The 16,345-nt window shown below is 48.2% G+C and overlaps 1 protein-coding gene across 1 annotated transcript; it reads left to right on the top strand.

The window, feature by feature from the left end:
- Window positions 1–6,578: 6,578 nt before the first annotated feature.
- On the top strand, window positions 6,579–11,149 carry BPIFA1 (BPI fold containing family A member 1; the record flags this gene model as incomplete). The annotated part of the gene is made up of 7 exons (XM_082856810.1): window positions 6,579–6,738; window positions 6,898–7,057; window positions 8,530–8,637; window positions 8,955–9,104; window positions 9,957–10,041; window positions 10,659–10,722; window positions 11,085–11,149. 7 exons carry the CDS (start codon window positions 6,579–6,581, stop codon window positions 11,147–11,149), a joined length of 792 nt encoding a protein of 263 aa, XP_082712936.1.
- Between the last annotated feature and the right edge of the window lie 5,196 nt (window positions 11,150–16,345).

Consider the following 16,345-nt stretch of genomic DNA (forward strand, 5'->3'; position numbering starts at 1 on the left):
GCTGGTAACACTCTGTTTCTTGATCTGGGTGCTGGTTATGGGGAGGGTGTTCAGTTTGTGAAAATTCATTGAGCGGTTCACTTACGTGCATTTTTCTTATGTATGTTATACTTTAACAAAAAAAATTTTTTTGAAAATGAAAACTATTTACCATGCAGGATGTTTGTAGGAGTACATGAAAAGACATTTGCAATATGTTTAGCATCTGCTAGGTCCATGGGCAATACTTATTAAAAGTCATTTAATTCATTGTTAATTATTTGATTAATGACTACTCACTTCTTAAATATAGATTCCTGCCCTCCTCCACCCAAGGAAAGGGACAGCATACTGAGAAATCAAGGGGAAATACACACACACACACACACACACAATAATAGTAGCACATACATCTAAGCACTCTGCATGTGCCAATATTGGTGTTAGGAGTTTGCATCCAGCATCACATCAAATCCTCACAGAAACCCCATGAAGTCCAAAACTGCTATCCTATTCATGCATGAGGACACTGAGGCTCAGAGAGGGCAAGCCACTTGCCCAAGGTCACAGAGCCAGGAAATGACCAAGTCGACTGCACTCAAGCAGTCAGACTCCAGAGCCCACAGCCTTGACCACTCTGAATCCCCACTTCAGTCTTCCATCCCTTCCTTCTAACACCCCTATCCCACCCACAACCCCACACTGGGAGAAAAATGTTGAAATCTGCGTTCTGCTAGATTGACAAGCTCAAACAAGGAAGTGTCAACAGCTCAAAGATGAGAATGGGGCAAGAGATACTCATGTCTCCATCTTTCAATTCAGGCTCCCTAATCCGAAATGCTTCACTGGGGATCTGCAACCCGAAACACCCATGTTCACACGAATGATTCCCCCTGACAGCCTTGAGTTTACAGGGGTTTTCCGGCTCATGATTCAAAGAGCAAACATGGGAGGGCTGGGCCCCATCCTCCAGCGAGGTTGCCTGGTTCCTTGTGAAGGCAGCTTTTGTCTGTCTTCTTCCTGACCCTTCCAGGGGCGCCTTTCTCAAGGGGCCTCCTTGGGTTTCTCGCATTCTGTTTTCTTTTCATTTTGAGGTTCACAGAGCTGTGGACTCATTATGTTTTCTCCTGGAGGAGCTTGTTTCACAATGGACCTCTATTATGATACTGGGGTCTGGGGCTGGGGGCGGTCATTGAAGCAGAAATTCAGCCCCAAATACTCAGAAGTTTGCTCCAGGCCCTGCTCACCTGTGCTTGTAACTTCCAAGCCCTTCCGTACAGAGTTCTGACTCCCAGGGAAGAGAACCAGCATCCCACCCCCAAGTTCTGGAAAAATGACCTTGCATAGTTCAGAGTCCCTTGAAAAATAAAATGAACTCTGCCCTTTGAAATGGGTCTCATGGTTTTTTTGACCGGACTGTACAGATATTTATTAAAATAAAAAGGGAAGTGGCAGGACTCTAGATGTTAATTTTTCCTTTTAGTTCATCTGTATTTTCTCGATTTTTTACCAGTGAACACATGTTCATTAGCAATAATATAAAATGGATATACAGAGAACCACAAACACTGGATATACAGAGAAGAGGTAGCTTCCTTATTCGATCTGTAACTAACCCATTCTTCTTTACAGTAACCACTTATTAGAGGGGAAACATTACATTTTCAGTCTATTTTAAACCATAGTTCAATTCAGTACATAAAAATGGATCCCTTGATTCGCAAAATGACACCAGTAAAGGCTCCCAAACACAGTCACAATCTGATACGTAGGAAGAAAAGGGCATGACCTCCAGTTTCTGACAAACACGTTGGGGAGGCATTGACATCGCCAATGCGGAAAACACTGTCTTGAAATGTTAGCTGGGTGTCCGTCCATGCTTCCTGATGCCCCATGACCCTTGCCCTGCTCAGGGCACTGGAACAAACAGTACCTGTGTTTCAAGGAAGGGCAACTTCAGCAGAAGCAGAGAGAAGGCTTTTGAGTCTACAAAGCCTGGGTCTCTGACAAAACAGCAGTGACAGAGAACAGATCAGTGGTTGCCAGGTGCAGGGGAAGAGGGAGGGGGTAACTATGAAAGGGCAGCATGAGCGTATTTTGGGGGTGATGGAACTGTTCTGTATTATTGTGGCTACATAAAACTATTCATGTAGGCTTCTCTGGTGGCGCAGTGGTTGAGAGTCCGCCTGCCGATGCAGGGGACATGGGTTCGTGCCCTGATCCGGGAGGATCCCACATGCCGCAGAGCGGCTGGGCCCGTGAGCCATGGCCGCTGAGCCTGCACATCCGGAGCCTGTGCTCCGCAACGGGAGAGGCCACAACAGTGAGAGGCCCACGTACCGCAAAAAAAAAAAACAACTATTCATGTGTTAAACTCATTGAATTATACACCCAAAAAAGGTCAATTTTACTGTAGGTTAAATTTTTTTAAAGACTGAGTTGTTTTGTTTGTTTGTTTGTTTTAGTTATAAGATACTATTTCTCTTTTCACTCTCTCTCCCTTTTTTATCGGCCGTACCCTGCGGCTTACAGTATCTTAGTTCCCCCACCAGGGATTGAACCCAGGCCACGGCAGTGAAAGTGCTGAATCCTAACCACTGAACTGTCAGGGAATTCCTAAAGCCTGGGTTTTTCAATTTCAAAATTTGGGGCATAGGAGACATTAAGAATAGCATATACATGATGAATTGAAGCAAGGTTTCCTGACCCCAAGACTAGAAAATTTCCCATGTTGGGTTGGTGGAGTGTGAGGGTCAAAGAGAAATTGAAGAGAAAATAGTTCTAGTGGGTTCTGAGAAGTGTCTCATGGCCTTGCTTCTCCCCAGGCAAACCTTGACGTGGGAGGAGGACAACAGAAACCCCAAGTCAACGTGCGGGATTCCAGAACAGAGGGGTTCTGTGTCCACATTCCCTTCCAGAACCAGGAGAGGTGGCAGGACCCCAGGGAGAGAAAGTTAACTGGAAGGTCTCAGTAGTTCCAGGCAGATGGGCTGCGGCAGTCCCCCGGAATCCTGCCTGAGACCCAAGGAATCGAGACACAGAACAATTTTGGGTGTCCAGCAAGGGTGTCCAGTAAAAAGTAAAGGCTAGGGCTTCCCTGGTGGCGCAGGGGTTGAGAGTCCGCCTGCCAATGCCGGGGACACGGGTTCATGCCCCGGTCCGGGAAGATCCCACATGCCGCGGAGCAGCTGGGCCCATGAGCCATGGCCACTGAGCCTGCGCGTCCGGAGCCTGTGCTCCGCAACGGGAGAGGCCACAGCAGTGAGAGGCCCGCGTACCGCAAAAAAAAAAAAGTAAAGACTAAATTCGAAGAGGCCTTTTGGACGGGAGGGAAGCACAGCATCTTGGCATCAAGGGGTCAGATGGCATATGGCTGCTTCTATATTTCCAGTCAAAACAGAGACAGGACAGCCTTCTTCAGATGCCTTGGCACAAATAAAGCTCCTGGAACAGAAATAAAATCCCAGGGGGAAATGGGGAAGTTTTTGTTACTCAGCAAAATGGCATGTGAAATGCTAAACTATACATACATTAGAAAAAAAATATGTAGGGGAGTTCGCTGGTGGCCTAGCGGTTAGGATTCAGAGCTTTCACTGCGGAGGCCCAGGTTAGATCCCTGGTCAGGGAACCATCCCACATGCTGCATGGCATGGCGCAGCCAATAAGCAAATAAATAAATAAATGAAGGGATTATGTATTAAAAAAAAAAAATGTAGGGACCTCCCTGGCAGTCCAATGGTTAAGACTTTGCCTTTCAATGAAGGGGGTGCGGGTTCGATCCCTGGTTGGGGAGCTAAGATCCCAGAGGCCCTCCGGCCAAAAAAACAAAACATAAAATATAAGCAATATTGTAACAAATTCAATAAAGACTTTAGAAAATGGTCCACATCAAAAAAAATCTTCAAAAAAAAAATGTAGACACAGGAGTTTATGAACTGAAGTTCATACCCCATCCCCAGACATTATCCCCCACAGCCCTGTGAGGTAGATATTATCCTCCCATTTTACAGATGAGGAAACTGAAGTTCAAAGGTTTGGAGGGACTTGCCCAGGGTCACAGGATTTGAACCAGGGCAATATGCGCCCACATCCATCCCCTTTCTGCCGTAACACAAATGCAGCCTCCTAGCTTCAAACCAGCAGCTGTTAGCTGTCCAGTAACAAACTTGAATCCATTCTTTGGCTTATCTGCTTCCATTTCCCCCCAAAATAGTGGCAAGCTGACCCAAACCACAAGAGTTGTACCAAGGTAACGTAAAAGGGGACCCCTTTGAGGATGACTGACAACATACAAGCTGTGGGAAGAGTCTGGTGAGTGCTTGAATGGGTGATTGAGTTCAAGGCCATGGCCCAGCCCCTTGGAGGCATCGGCCAGACTCTCACAGGAAGTGGGAGCAGCTCCAGTGAAGGTCTGACATGAGGGGAAGGCGGCGTGGCTCACTGATGACAGGGGCATCAGACACAGGGGAGAATTCTGACACCACTCACTCGCTGTGTATCCCTGGGAAGTAATCACCTTCTCTGAACCTTAGTCTCCTTATCTGACATTTGGCGTTCAACAATATCAAGCACTCATGACAAAGATGAAGTTCAAGTATGGAAAGCACCTGGCACAGAGCAGGTAGCCCATAAATGTGCATTTCGCCCTTCTCTCTCCGCTTTTGCTTATAATATGCTCTCACCGGACTAGCGCCTGGACCTCCCTGTGCCTCTTTTTTTCACCTGTAAAATAGACTCCAAAGGCCCAAGTGGTGGTAACAAATGCCTCATTACTTCATTTGGGGAAGGGAAGAAGAAAGGGTAAGGGTAGAGACCAGGATGTCACACAATCCCTCAGGCCTGGGAAACTGGAAAGCATTTTCCAGGTTATAAAAGTGGGAGGCATGACATTCACAGACATGGGGATGCAAAACGGTCAGAGCGTGCCCAAGGCATCCTCATCTCTCAGCCCAGTGATTAAGAGAAAGGACTAGAGCGTGAATGCCTAGGCTGCATGCCCACTGTGAGACTCTGGACGCGTCACCTCACACTACGAGCCTCAGTTTCCCCCTTGTAGAATGGACGTACTCATTCCCATCCCACACAGGGTTGTGAGGGGCTGGAGGTGAAAAACGATGCCACATCTGGCATTCAGCAAGAGCTTGGCAAGTATTAGCTGTTGACACTGTTTTTATTGTTATTATTATCCAATGGGTTGAGTCCTAATGATACTGACCAGGGTTTTTGGCCTTCCTTAATCAACAGAAATTGACTAGAGGCCAGAAAAGAAATTCAGGCAAGCCTTTATGGGGGTCCCTGCTGCAGCAGGGGGGGAGTGAAAACTAGTAACAGGTTCCCTTGCTCACCCCCCCGGAGGCAGGGCAAGCTGGTTCCTTCTATGGGGTGAGGGTAGGGGTGCGTCCAGGGATCAGGCTAGAGGGGTTTCTTACGTAGTTTGCCCACCCTTCTGGTGGTGTTGAGTTCAGGGGACATGCGCAGTACTCTGTTTCTGCTCCTGGCTCTTCAGAAGTGGCAGATGGGTTTTAGATCCTTTTGTATCTTGTTGTCCATAATTTGCCCCAACTGCCCATGCACGTGGTTATGTTTAGTCCCTTGTAGTTTGTTTGTATTTTGTTGCTTGAGGAGACATTTGTCCAGGTGCAAGCACTGCAGCAAAGAGTCCCAGGTCCCAGGCCCCAGCCTGTCTCACTAACTCTGCCCCATCCTCTCTGTGTCCTTGGGCACCTGTCCCCACTGGGTCTCAGTTTTCTCCTCTGCAAAGGAGGAACAGCAACCCCTCCCTCCAGGGTTCTGTGAGGATGTGTAGCCCCCAGCATGTGACTGTCACGCAATTAGGATTCAGAAACCAGGACACCCCTGCCCTGGAACTGAGGGGTGCCCCAGATGTAGGGAAATCAGAGAGAGTTTGACTCTTTTTTGACATTTTGGGAGCAAGAGGCCTCCAACTGGAGAAGAATAATTGGACCAGGAATGGAAAAGGCCTGGATATGAGATTGAGGTCCCTTCCTGGGCTCCACCGGCTGCCTCTCCCAGTGTTTCCAAATGTGATCTTCAGGCCACCTCAGAGCGTGGGTCCCCAGCCTCAGTCCCACACGTGAAACCATGAAGTCTTGAGTAACATCCCCATCTCAAGTTTTCCTCTGTTTAACTTGTCAATCAAACGGCTTAACTGTCCCACCTACTAATGTGATCGGCAATTATTTACTTTGGAGAGCAATTATTACTTTGGTGTCTTACTTTGAAAGACACCACCAGATTGCAGAATTCTGAGTTATCTCGAAACCCATCATTCAACTGCTCGTTTCCGGATTCCCACACTATAAAAGAGGCTGCCTCCTCAGCAGTAGCCAGCAGGGAAGAGGAGACCAAGACATCTGCTGGGACATCTGAGAAGCCAGGTGAGATCTGCCCATTCCGTCCCCGCCCCTCCACTGCCTGAGTGTGGAGGACTCAACCCAAAGCCTGGCTCAGAGGAAACGCGTTAGTTATTGCTATTCACTCCCTGGTGTGCAGGGACGGGGCAGGTGGTGGATGGGTTCCTCTCTTGTATTCGTGCCACAGTGGACCTGTCATTCTTTCCACAGATACTGAATGAGAAGATGTTTCAAACTGGGCGCCTTGTTGTCTTCTGTGGGCTGTTGGCCCAGACCATGGTCCTGCTGGAAGCCCTGATCTTGTCCCCGGACCAGACACTGCCCTTGCCTATGACTCCATCCCTGGCCTTGAGTCCCACAGATCTTACTGGAAGCTTCACAAGTGGTAAGTGAGAGTCTGTGATAACCTCCTTCAGGGGTGTGTGTGTATGTCTGTGTTTGTGTGTGTGTGTGTGGTTGGTTGGGAAGAGAGATAAAAGGGGGCAAGGACTGAGGACCCATAATTGTCAGATCTGACCCCCAAGGGCCCCATACCCATTTCCAGCTCTCAGCAATGGCCTGCTCGCCGAGGATCTATTGGACATTCTCGAAAACCTTCCGCTCTTGGACGTCCTGAAGACTGGAGGGAACTCTCCCAGTCGCCAGCGGGGGGGCCTGCTTGGGAAACTGCCCTTACTGACTCCTCTCCTGAACAACATCATTGAGTGAGTAGCCCTAAAATAGGGCCTTGGACCCCACCGGAGAACCCCCGTTGGAGATCTAACAGCCCCAGGCAGTGGCCCTGAAGGGGGTGGGGGGGTGATCTGAACATGAGGCCAGGACTCAGGCTGAGACCTTCCTCACAGTCTGGCAGGGAACACCAGCCCTCTTGAACTAGCAATTGCCCCCAGTCCTAAATCGCGTCCTTAGTCCCCAGCATCACCTATAATCCTCACCATAGTCCTCTGAGGTCAATTTAATAATCCCTAGTTTACAGATGGAAAAACCGAGGCACAGGAAGGTGCCTGTGATCACACCACAGGAGTGACACAGAGTGAGGGTTCCAACTCTAACTGACTTAAGTCCAAAGCCAAGGTCTTTTCCACTATATGATAGTAATTTTGTTCTCCTCACCTGTGAAATCCCTTAGAACACTGTGGCCTTTGATGTAAGCAAGAAAGTGTAAGCTACTCTCCTCAGTGACATCATTATGTGATGTCCGTGGAGCAATCCAAGATGAACAATCCAGGAGCCACCTCAGAGCTCTCTAAGCAAGGAGCAATAGTAGAAAGTTTGATGCCAGTGAGCTGGCAAAGCCTAGATCCTCCATAGGACTGGGTCAGGGATATTCCCATGATTCCTACCCACCCAGGTGCTTGCCCCTGACTAGAAGACAGATAGATAGGCTTGAGTTTGATTTTTATATTCACCGTGTACTTGCTGGGTGACCTGGGGCAAGGCACTCAGTCTCTCTGGGCTTGGTTTCTTCATCTGTAAAACGAAGATTATGGTACCCACAGAGAAAAACTGTTGGGGGGACTGAAAATATGTAGATCACCTGGCTCAGTGGCTGGCTCAGAGAAGAGACTTACTTCCACCCTCTCTCCATTCTCCCCGACTTCCTGCTTCTCCATCTCCATGATAAACATTGTTGATTGACCTGCCATGGAAGAACTTGGCAGGATGAGTGATTCCTACCATAAATGTTTGTGAAGGACTTACTCCAATTGCCCAGACTCCAATAGCCACTTATCCATCCATCCATCTATTTGTCCTTCCTCCCTCCATCTAACCACTTACACTTCCATGCATCCACCCACATATCCATCTACCGCCCTGCTCATCAGTCTACAAAGTCAACCAATATAGAGTGGGCCCTTTCTTTGTAAGGCTCTGAGCTGGCATACAGGATGAAAATATAACCCAGACACAGTCTCTATCCTGGAATACCTTATAGACTTGAGATGAGGAGAGGGCCATGTGTGTGTCTGGATCTGACCCAGGGCAGAGTTTGGGAAAAATTGATGTGAGACTCGAAACCCATGTGGCTTTTGCTGCAAGACTCCCCTCCTATCTCCTCCATCCCACCTCATGGGTAGCTCCCACTCTGGGATGAGTAAGGTGGAGTTAGGTGTGGTTTCTAGATTTAGAACTAGAGGAGTTAATGTTTCTCCCCGCAATGTTGCTCCCTGGGCAGTTTGAAGACCACTGATCCCCAGCTGTTGGAACTTGTCCTCCTGAAGAGCCCTGATGGCCATCGTCTCTATGTCACCATCCCTCTGGCCATGGTCCTCAGTGTGAAAATGTGAGTGGGTCCCAAGGGGGAATGGGAGGATGGCTCACCAGAGGAGACCCTGATGATCTTGGGTAGTCAAAAAGAAAAAAGGTGTTGGAGTCTGTCTAACAGACCTGAGCCTCCAACTTCAGCTCATTTGCTGCCATGCTGAGTGACCTTGAGTCACTTGGGAAACTCATTTAACCTCTGTGAGCCTTGGTTTCCTCTGCTGGGAAATGAGATGAGTACAGCTGTGGGCAAGATGGCTGGCATTTCTGTCAAGGAGAAAATCCTCCTCTGCCTTGGGATGTGGTGAGACCAGCTGCAACAGAGTGTCTTTTCTGCAGGCCCTTGGTTGGAAGTCCATTGAAGCTGGCTGTGAAGCTAAACATCACTTCAGAACTCTTAGCTGTGAAAGATGAACAGGAGAAGTTCTACATCGTCCATTGCAACTGCACTTTCTCCCCTGGCAGCCTGCAAATCTCCCTGCTTGACGGGTGAGGCCAGAGGAGTGGCTACTCCTGTCCAGAAACAATAGGATGGGATGATGGATGGATGGTTGGGAAGATAGAACAATGGGAGAATGGATGAGTGGGAGGGTGGAAGGGTGAGAAGATGGATAGGCGGATGGATGGATGGAAGCACGGATGAATAGGTAAATGGTCACTTATCCCTTCTTAGGCCAGGCTCACCAATTCTGTGCTATATTAGGCAACAAGAAATCTGAGTTCAAGCCCCATCTACCTGAGGGGGTGTGGCAAGGGATGGAGGGCTTCCTGTGTGAACTTGAACAGTGCTTCCCCAACCTGGGTCTCAGCTTTCTCAGATAACTGCAATACGGAGCTACTCTGGCATTATCGACAGAATCCTCTAAAATAATAGATGTGACGTGCTTTGTGCCAGTAAAGGGTAAAATAGCTATGGAGCCTACCTGGGTTACTATTTCAGTTACTGCTGCAAGGGAGATGGGGGCAGGTATAATATACAGGAGTCGTCCCCATCATGGCTCACGTTTACTGAACACATGTGCTGTGCATCACACGTATCATCTCATTGAGTCCTCATGACAACTACATACTAAGCACTGTTCATGCATTTATGGATTCCACAAAGCCTTATTGAACACCTACTGCGTCCTGGAACTGTGGGTTTATTCTACACGTACCTGGTATGTGCGCTGCTGCGCCGTGTATCACTCCCTTTGGATGTGCCCCTTGTTGTGGATCGTGTGGGTGTGGAGGCACGAGGCCAGGTTCCATTCCTCGGTGCTGAGTCTGCAGTGGGCACATCCAAGTGCTTCTCCATACGAGCCTCAGGCCCCTGCACTGCCCGCGGCTTTTCTCTTTCAGGTTGGGCGCCCTCCCCAGTGCAAGCCTTATTGACAACATCACTGGGATGTTGGATAATGTCCTTCCTGGGCTGGTGCAGGGCCAGGTAAGTGAGTACAAGAGGGGGCTCCTGACCTTTCGCTCTTAGAGCTTCTCAGGCTAAAAGAAGCCCCTGGGGTGAGCTTTTCTGAGCCTCTCAGTTTAATAAGTAAATTCCATGCATCAGTCTATCTGTCCATTGATCCATCTGTCCACGTTTCTTCCTTTCATCCTTCAAAATGTATTGATTGGTTTCTGCTCTGGGCCAGGCCCTGTGTGTGTCCACACTGCAGCTGAAACAGCCGGGCTCCTGCCCCAAGAAGCTCCCAGGCCACCCCCACTATGGCTGCAGACCAGGCCCACCCAGCCTATGCTTCGATGCCTCCTATAACCAGAAATTCACCCCTGCCAGGGTAGTCCACCCTATTCAGAAACAGGTGCCAGATCACACAGCGAACAACAGTTCACTGCGTGACTGGGCACCTCACCCATGCCTTCAGTTCCTCCTTCCACCCAGTGTGGATGTGTGAACATTCATCTGTGGGACTGCTTCGAATCAGACACTCTCAGATACAGAAAAATGATGGATGATGTCCCCAGAGAATGCATACTGGGGATGCTGTTGCTGCCAGGCTCTCCCTAAGGTGCCACTTTGCCTAACTCTCCTCTCTGCCCCTGGGTCAGGTGTGCCCTCTGGTCATTGAGGCTCTCGATCACTTGGACGCCACTCTAGTACATTCCACTGTCGGTAAGTACCTGCTTCCAAGCCCTCCCTCCCCACTGCAGGAGTAGAGATTTCCCCCAGGGAGCTCTGTCCCTGCACACGTGGGACGGCTAGGTCCCTCCAGCCTCAACTCTCCCCATTTCAGATTTCTTCTTTGCCTTGAATTATCCAGATCCTGTTGAGGCATAGACTATATCTCCCCACATCAGCCCTGACACTGAGAACAGCTGGGCTGGTTGGTGGAGGCGGAACGGTCCCCTCCAAGCCCTGCCTGAGCGTGGTTGGATCTCAGAGTTCCCATTCCCTAGTCCCAGGCCTCCAGAGGACTGTGGAGGTCCCTGGGCTCCTTCACTCTGGTCTGTGGTTATTGTTTCTTCATTTTCCAGACGCACTGATGTATGGGCTGGAATCAAATTCTCAGCCTTCCGGGAAGGGACCTGGCCTGTGCTGAGCTGAGTGAGTATTGCAACCCACTCTGCAGGATTTGGGAGCTGGCTGTTCTTCTCCTGGTGGGGGCAGCAGGGGGCTTGGGACAGTGACATCCAAAGAGAGAGACAAACAGCCACATAGACATACACCAAGATGCACAGAGAAGTCCACAGAAATGCTGACAGAGGTGGAGAGACACAGGCGGCACCGCAACACAGCTACAAAGAGAAACACACATGGTAGTGGATACGTGCACACACACACACACACACACAAATGCCCGGACACACACATGGTCACTCAGACAGACACACAGAGGCACACACTCTCATGTCAGCACACGCACACATGTACACACACATGCAAACGCGCCACGCACAAATGGACACACAGACACACACTCACTCAAGCACATGCACAAGGAGCCCCCTGACCCCGGGCCTCAGGGTCAAGATCACCCCAGCCTTAGGGTCTCAGCCTCCTCCCCACCCTCTGGAGGTGAGGGGGGGGTGATGATGGGCCAATACCAGCAAGATTCAGGGACTTCGAGTCTCCATTCCGGCTGGGGTCTTGTCCCAACAGAACCATTTCCTGCTGCTCGATCCACGCCCTGCCCAGCACCTGAGGGCTCACAGAAGGCTGGCCCGTGTCCTGGACCATGACACGGGCATGTTTGGAAACCAGAGCAGCCTCCTCTCCAAGGAAACTGCTTCCCCTTCTTTCCCACCAGGCATGTGTCACATTCCATGTTCGTCACCAAATAAAACTGTCCTTTCTCTGCACAAGATGCCTTGTCATTCTTCACCATCGCTGGAGGGCTCATAGTTGGGAAAGTGCCCTGGCCTGAGTGGTTGGAGCTGTAGAACAGAGTTTGGACCTTACATTGGAAATCTTAATGGTCTTAGCCAGGACGGGAAGATGTTCAGCTGGGTGTGGATTTCAGAGAGACTGCTCTGGGGTTCCTAGGATGGGTGGACAGGGTGTTGGGTAGATGTAACACTCCAGGCAAAAGTGATGACACACAAGATACCGTGCAAGAAGTGAAAATGGCAGATTAGAGAGATGTTCAGGAGGTGGACCTGGAAGGGTGGAGGTGAGGGAGCAGGTGAGGCTCCCGTCCGTGTCTCAGGTGGGGAATCCCAAAGGTAACTGGAAATATGGGAGGACGAGTTGATTTCAGCAGGAATATTATGCCTTTAGCTGTGGCCCTGCTATGTGAAAGTGCTTGTGGGACCTCGAGGGAGGCATCCAGGAGGCTGATAGACACACGTCCTCTGCCACCTCTCTTTTGTCTCCTTGTACCCAATCATACTGGCCTCTGCTCTGCTCTCTCAGCAAGAGGATGATGAAGATGACAAGGCGGAAGTATAGGAGGAAGGACAAACCGGGCCAGAATGTTCATTGCTGAAAGGCTTGGGAAAGATAAGCACAGAGAAGGGTCATGGGAGTTGCATACGAAAAGATTATTGATGCCCTGGGTGAGAGTCATATTTGTAGAGGAAGAACCCTGATTTTAAGGAACTGAGAATAGAAAGGGATGTAAGGAACTTGAGACTGTGAATACAGGTTAGATTTATGAAAAATTGGCTGCAAGAAGGAAGAAGAAGGGCTACCCGGGCTGGGGGACGCTGTCCCCTCAAATAAAAAATAAATATGCTTTCACTGTTTGAGGTCCTTAGAGGATCAGCCCCACCCTTTCACTCCACAGCTGAGGCCTTGAATTGTACGTGAATGACTTGCACAAGGTCACAGAGTGACAAAGAGGCAAATCAAGGAGGGAAACATCATAGACATCGAGAGACCCCACTGACCTTGTGAAAATGAACAGATTCAGGCTGGTGTTTCTCAGCTCCTCCAAACACCTGCCATCGTGCCCGGACCCACCACTATCTCCACTTGCCATTGCCACCAACCAACAGGGCGTCAGGGGACGACAGTCCCGTGGTTCAGAACTGCAAGAAGGTTTATTGTAGGAAACCAGCATGCGTCTTCTGGTGAGGATTTAAGAGGGGAAACATCTTCCACACTCACAGAAGGAGAAGATCTTTGAGCTCAGGATGAGTAGTTAAATTCTGTAAGCAGCTGAATGATTGTTATGACTGTGAAAGACCTGAAATACAGAAAGGACCTTCCAGACTGGAAACCAGCAATTAGGACCTGACTTGCAGAGAACCCAGGCATTAACTACCTTCATTTCCTCTCTGGGCAAGCATTAGGTCAGGACTGAGAGTTCCCCAGGGCTGAGGCCCCAAGAATCAAGGTGGATAAAGACGGGCACATACACACACCTGGGACTCTCAACACGGGTCCTGCTGCCCTCTGACCACGGCTCCAAACTGCATTCCTGCCTGGACACACACCCACCGTCCATCTCTGGATACTATTTTCTTCCTACTGCTCCCTGGGCTTCTTCCTATAACCCACTGATGGGTCCTTCCCTCCCCTAACAATTTCAATTCCTAATTAACTGGTCTAAGATTCCCCTGGATACAAGTGACCTGGTTAATCAGAACACATTTATGACTTATAATAAGACATTTTCAAAGCTCGTCAGAAGGATGTCAGTGGCAACGGCAGATTAAAGACCTCCAAAAATTCTCTCCTACATAAAAGCAATCAGAAAACCAGCAAAAGTTGTCCGAACCAATTTTTTCAGAACTCTGGAAATTAACCAAAGGCTTGCAGCAATCCGGGGCCGGGGTTGGGGGGGGGTGTTTATTCAATAAAAAATGGCTGAATCTTGGTCAGAACAGCCAGCTTTGTGACACTTTAGCTTATGCATCTCCCACTTTCCAGCTCCACAGTAGACTTGAAAACCAAAAGCCCATAATCTTGGTGAAAACCATTAGCCTGGCAGCCACAGAAGGTCGGCAGAAGGGGATTGATTGGAACAACTTCAAAGCCTCATTCCCGGAGAAGTGTCGTTGTTTGAGCGGTCTGTTAGTTCCCTGGAGGACCCCATTCTCAAGGCTGTCTTTACTTGACGTGAGTCAGAGTTCTGCCAGTCAGTATGAATCATCTTTTCCCCAAGGACATTTGTCAAAATGGTAGACAGGCCTTAAGACTTGGTCCCCAGGAGTCTTTAACTCTCAAGCTAGTCCACATTCAAATCTTCAGGAACTTGTCATAATTACCTTTTAAATGTTCCTTCCAGTCACCGGCTCCAGCAACCTCTGCTTCAGGTAAGATGACCTTGACTATAATTCTATGTGTTTCTCTCTCTCCAGATTTCAGGATGGCTGTTTGCCCTATGACGTCAATTCTCTGATGGATCTAAGCATTGAGCCCTTTTCTTGTTGTGAGGATGGGAGTGACAAGTTCCAAGCTCTGTACGTGTGAGAGCTGAAGACTGAGTTTGCCATAGTTTTCACCAGTTAGTTTCGTTTCGCTAGAGGATGGGCCCCCAGTGTCCCCCATACTGCCATCCTGAAAGCGAGACTTCTTTGGAAGTTGTTAGCCATTATTTCTTCAAATTTATTTTCTGCAACCACTCCTTTTCTCCTCTCGTTCTGGGACTCTGATGGCATGAACGAAGCCTTTTTGTTATGGTCCCTCTGGTCACTGAGGCTCTCTTCATTTCTTTCGCCCTCTTTTTCTTCCTCTTATTCAGATTGGATAACGTCTATTGATTTACCTTCAAGTTAATTGACTATTTCCTCTTTCATCTCCACTGTGTTGCTGAGCCTGTCCGCTGAATTTTTTATTTCAGTTACTTTTATTTTTACACTCTAAGATTTCCACTTGGTTCTTTTTTGTAGATTCCATTTCTCTTTTGAGACCTTTATCTTTCCATTCGTTTCAAAAGTGTTCGTCCTTAATCCTTGGAGCATTTTTATAATATCTGCTTTAATGCCATTGCTTGTTCATTTTAATGTCTGGATCATCTCAGAGTTGAAGTCTATGAGTTGTCTGTTCACTTGACAATTTGGCAGACTTTCCTAGTTAATTGTATTTCAAATAATTTGGGGTTGCATACTTTTCAATACTATGTTATGAGACTCTGGGTCCTATTTAAATCCTATGGAGAATATTGGGGGGGGGCATTTTAGCATGCAATTGACCCAATTAGAATCTAACCCAGTTAAATTCAGTTTCAATCCTACCCTCTGTGGGCTGTGTTTTTGTTTTTGTTTTTTTTACATCTTTATTGGAGTATAATTGCTTTAAAATGGTGTGTTATTTTCTGCTTTATAACAAAGTGAATCAGTCATACATATACATATGTTCCCATATCTCTTCCCTCTTGCGTCTCCCTCCCTCCCACCCCCCATCCCACCCCTCCAGGCAGTCACAAAGCACCGGGCTGATCTCCCTGTGCTATGCGGCTGCTTCCCACTAGCTATCTACCTTACGTTTGGTAGTGTATATATGTCCATGCCTCTCTCCAGCTTTGTCATAACTTACCCTTCCCCCTCCCCATATCCTCAAGTCCATTCTCTAGTAGGTCTGTGTCTTTATTCCTGTCTTACCCCTAGGTTTTTCATGACATTTTTTTCCCCTTAAATTCCATATATATGTGTTAGCATAGGGTATTTGTCTTTCTCTTTCTGACTTACTTCACTCTGTATGACTGGGCTGTGTTTTTAAACAAGGGATTTCCTCCATTGTCTTTCTCGCATAAGGGCCCCTCTTCCTAGTCCTTGGATCAGAAAGAGAGGACTTCCCTTGGAGCTCTTTCTGCTCACACCCGTACATAGTTCCATGATTCAGACTGTCTTTGGGTCCAGGCTGAAAGATACGAGTGGGATAAAAACCCAGGAAACTCAACTATGGATCATTCATTCTTTTAAGTTATGACTTCCTTCCCCAATCCACCATTTATGTTTCAGAATTCTCAGAGAGCCATTTCATTCACTATGTCCAAGGGGTTCATTTCATTCAATAGGAAGGACAGTGTGGAGTATGCTTACCCCATCTATTTCAACTCTCCAATCTGCAAAACCAAATGGCTTATGACACATGATGGTGGACTACCAGAAATTTAACCAGGTGCTCTCATGGTTGCAGTATCTTTATTAGAACAGTTGAATGCAGCCTCTGGTATTTGGTATGTAGCTATTTATCTGGAAAATGTATTCTTTTCGATACTCGTCAGATAATGAGTCCAGAAGCAGTTTGCATTCACTTGGGATGGACAATGGCACACATTCAGCCTTGCCCCTGCTCTGAGTCACAAAATAGTCAGAGGGGTCCTCTCATGTTCATGTTCTAGTTACTG

Source organism: Leucopleurus acutus, assembly GCF_964270905.1.
Source record: "Leucopleurus acutus genome assembly, chromosome: 16".
Taxonomy (NCBI): Eukaryota; Metazoa; Chordata; class Mammalia; order Artiodactyla; family Delphinidae; genus Leucopleurus; species Leucopleurus acutus.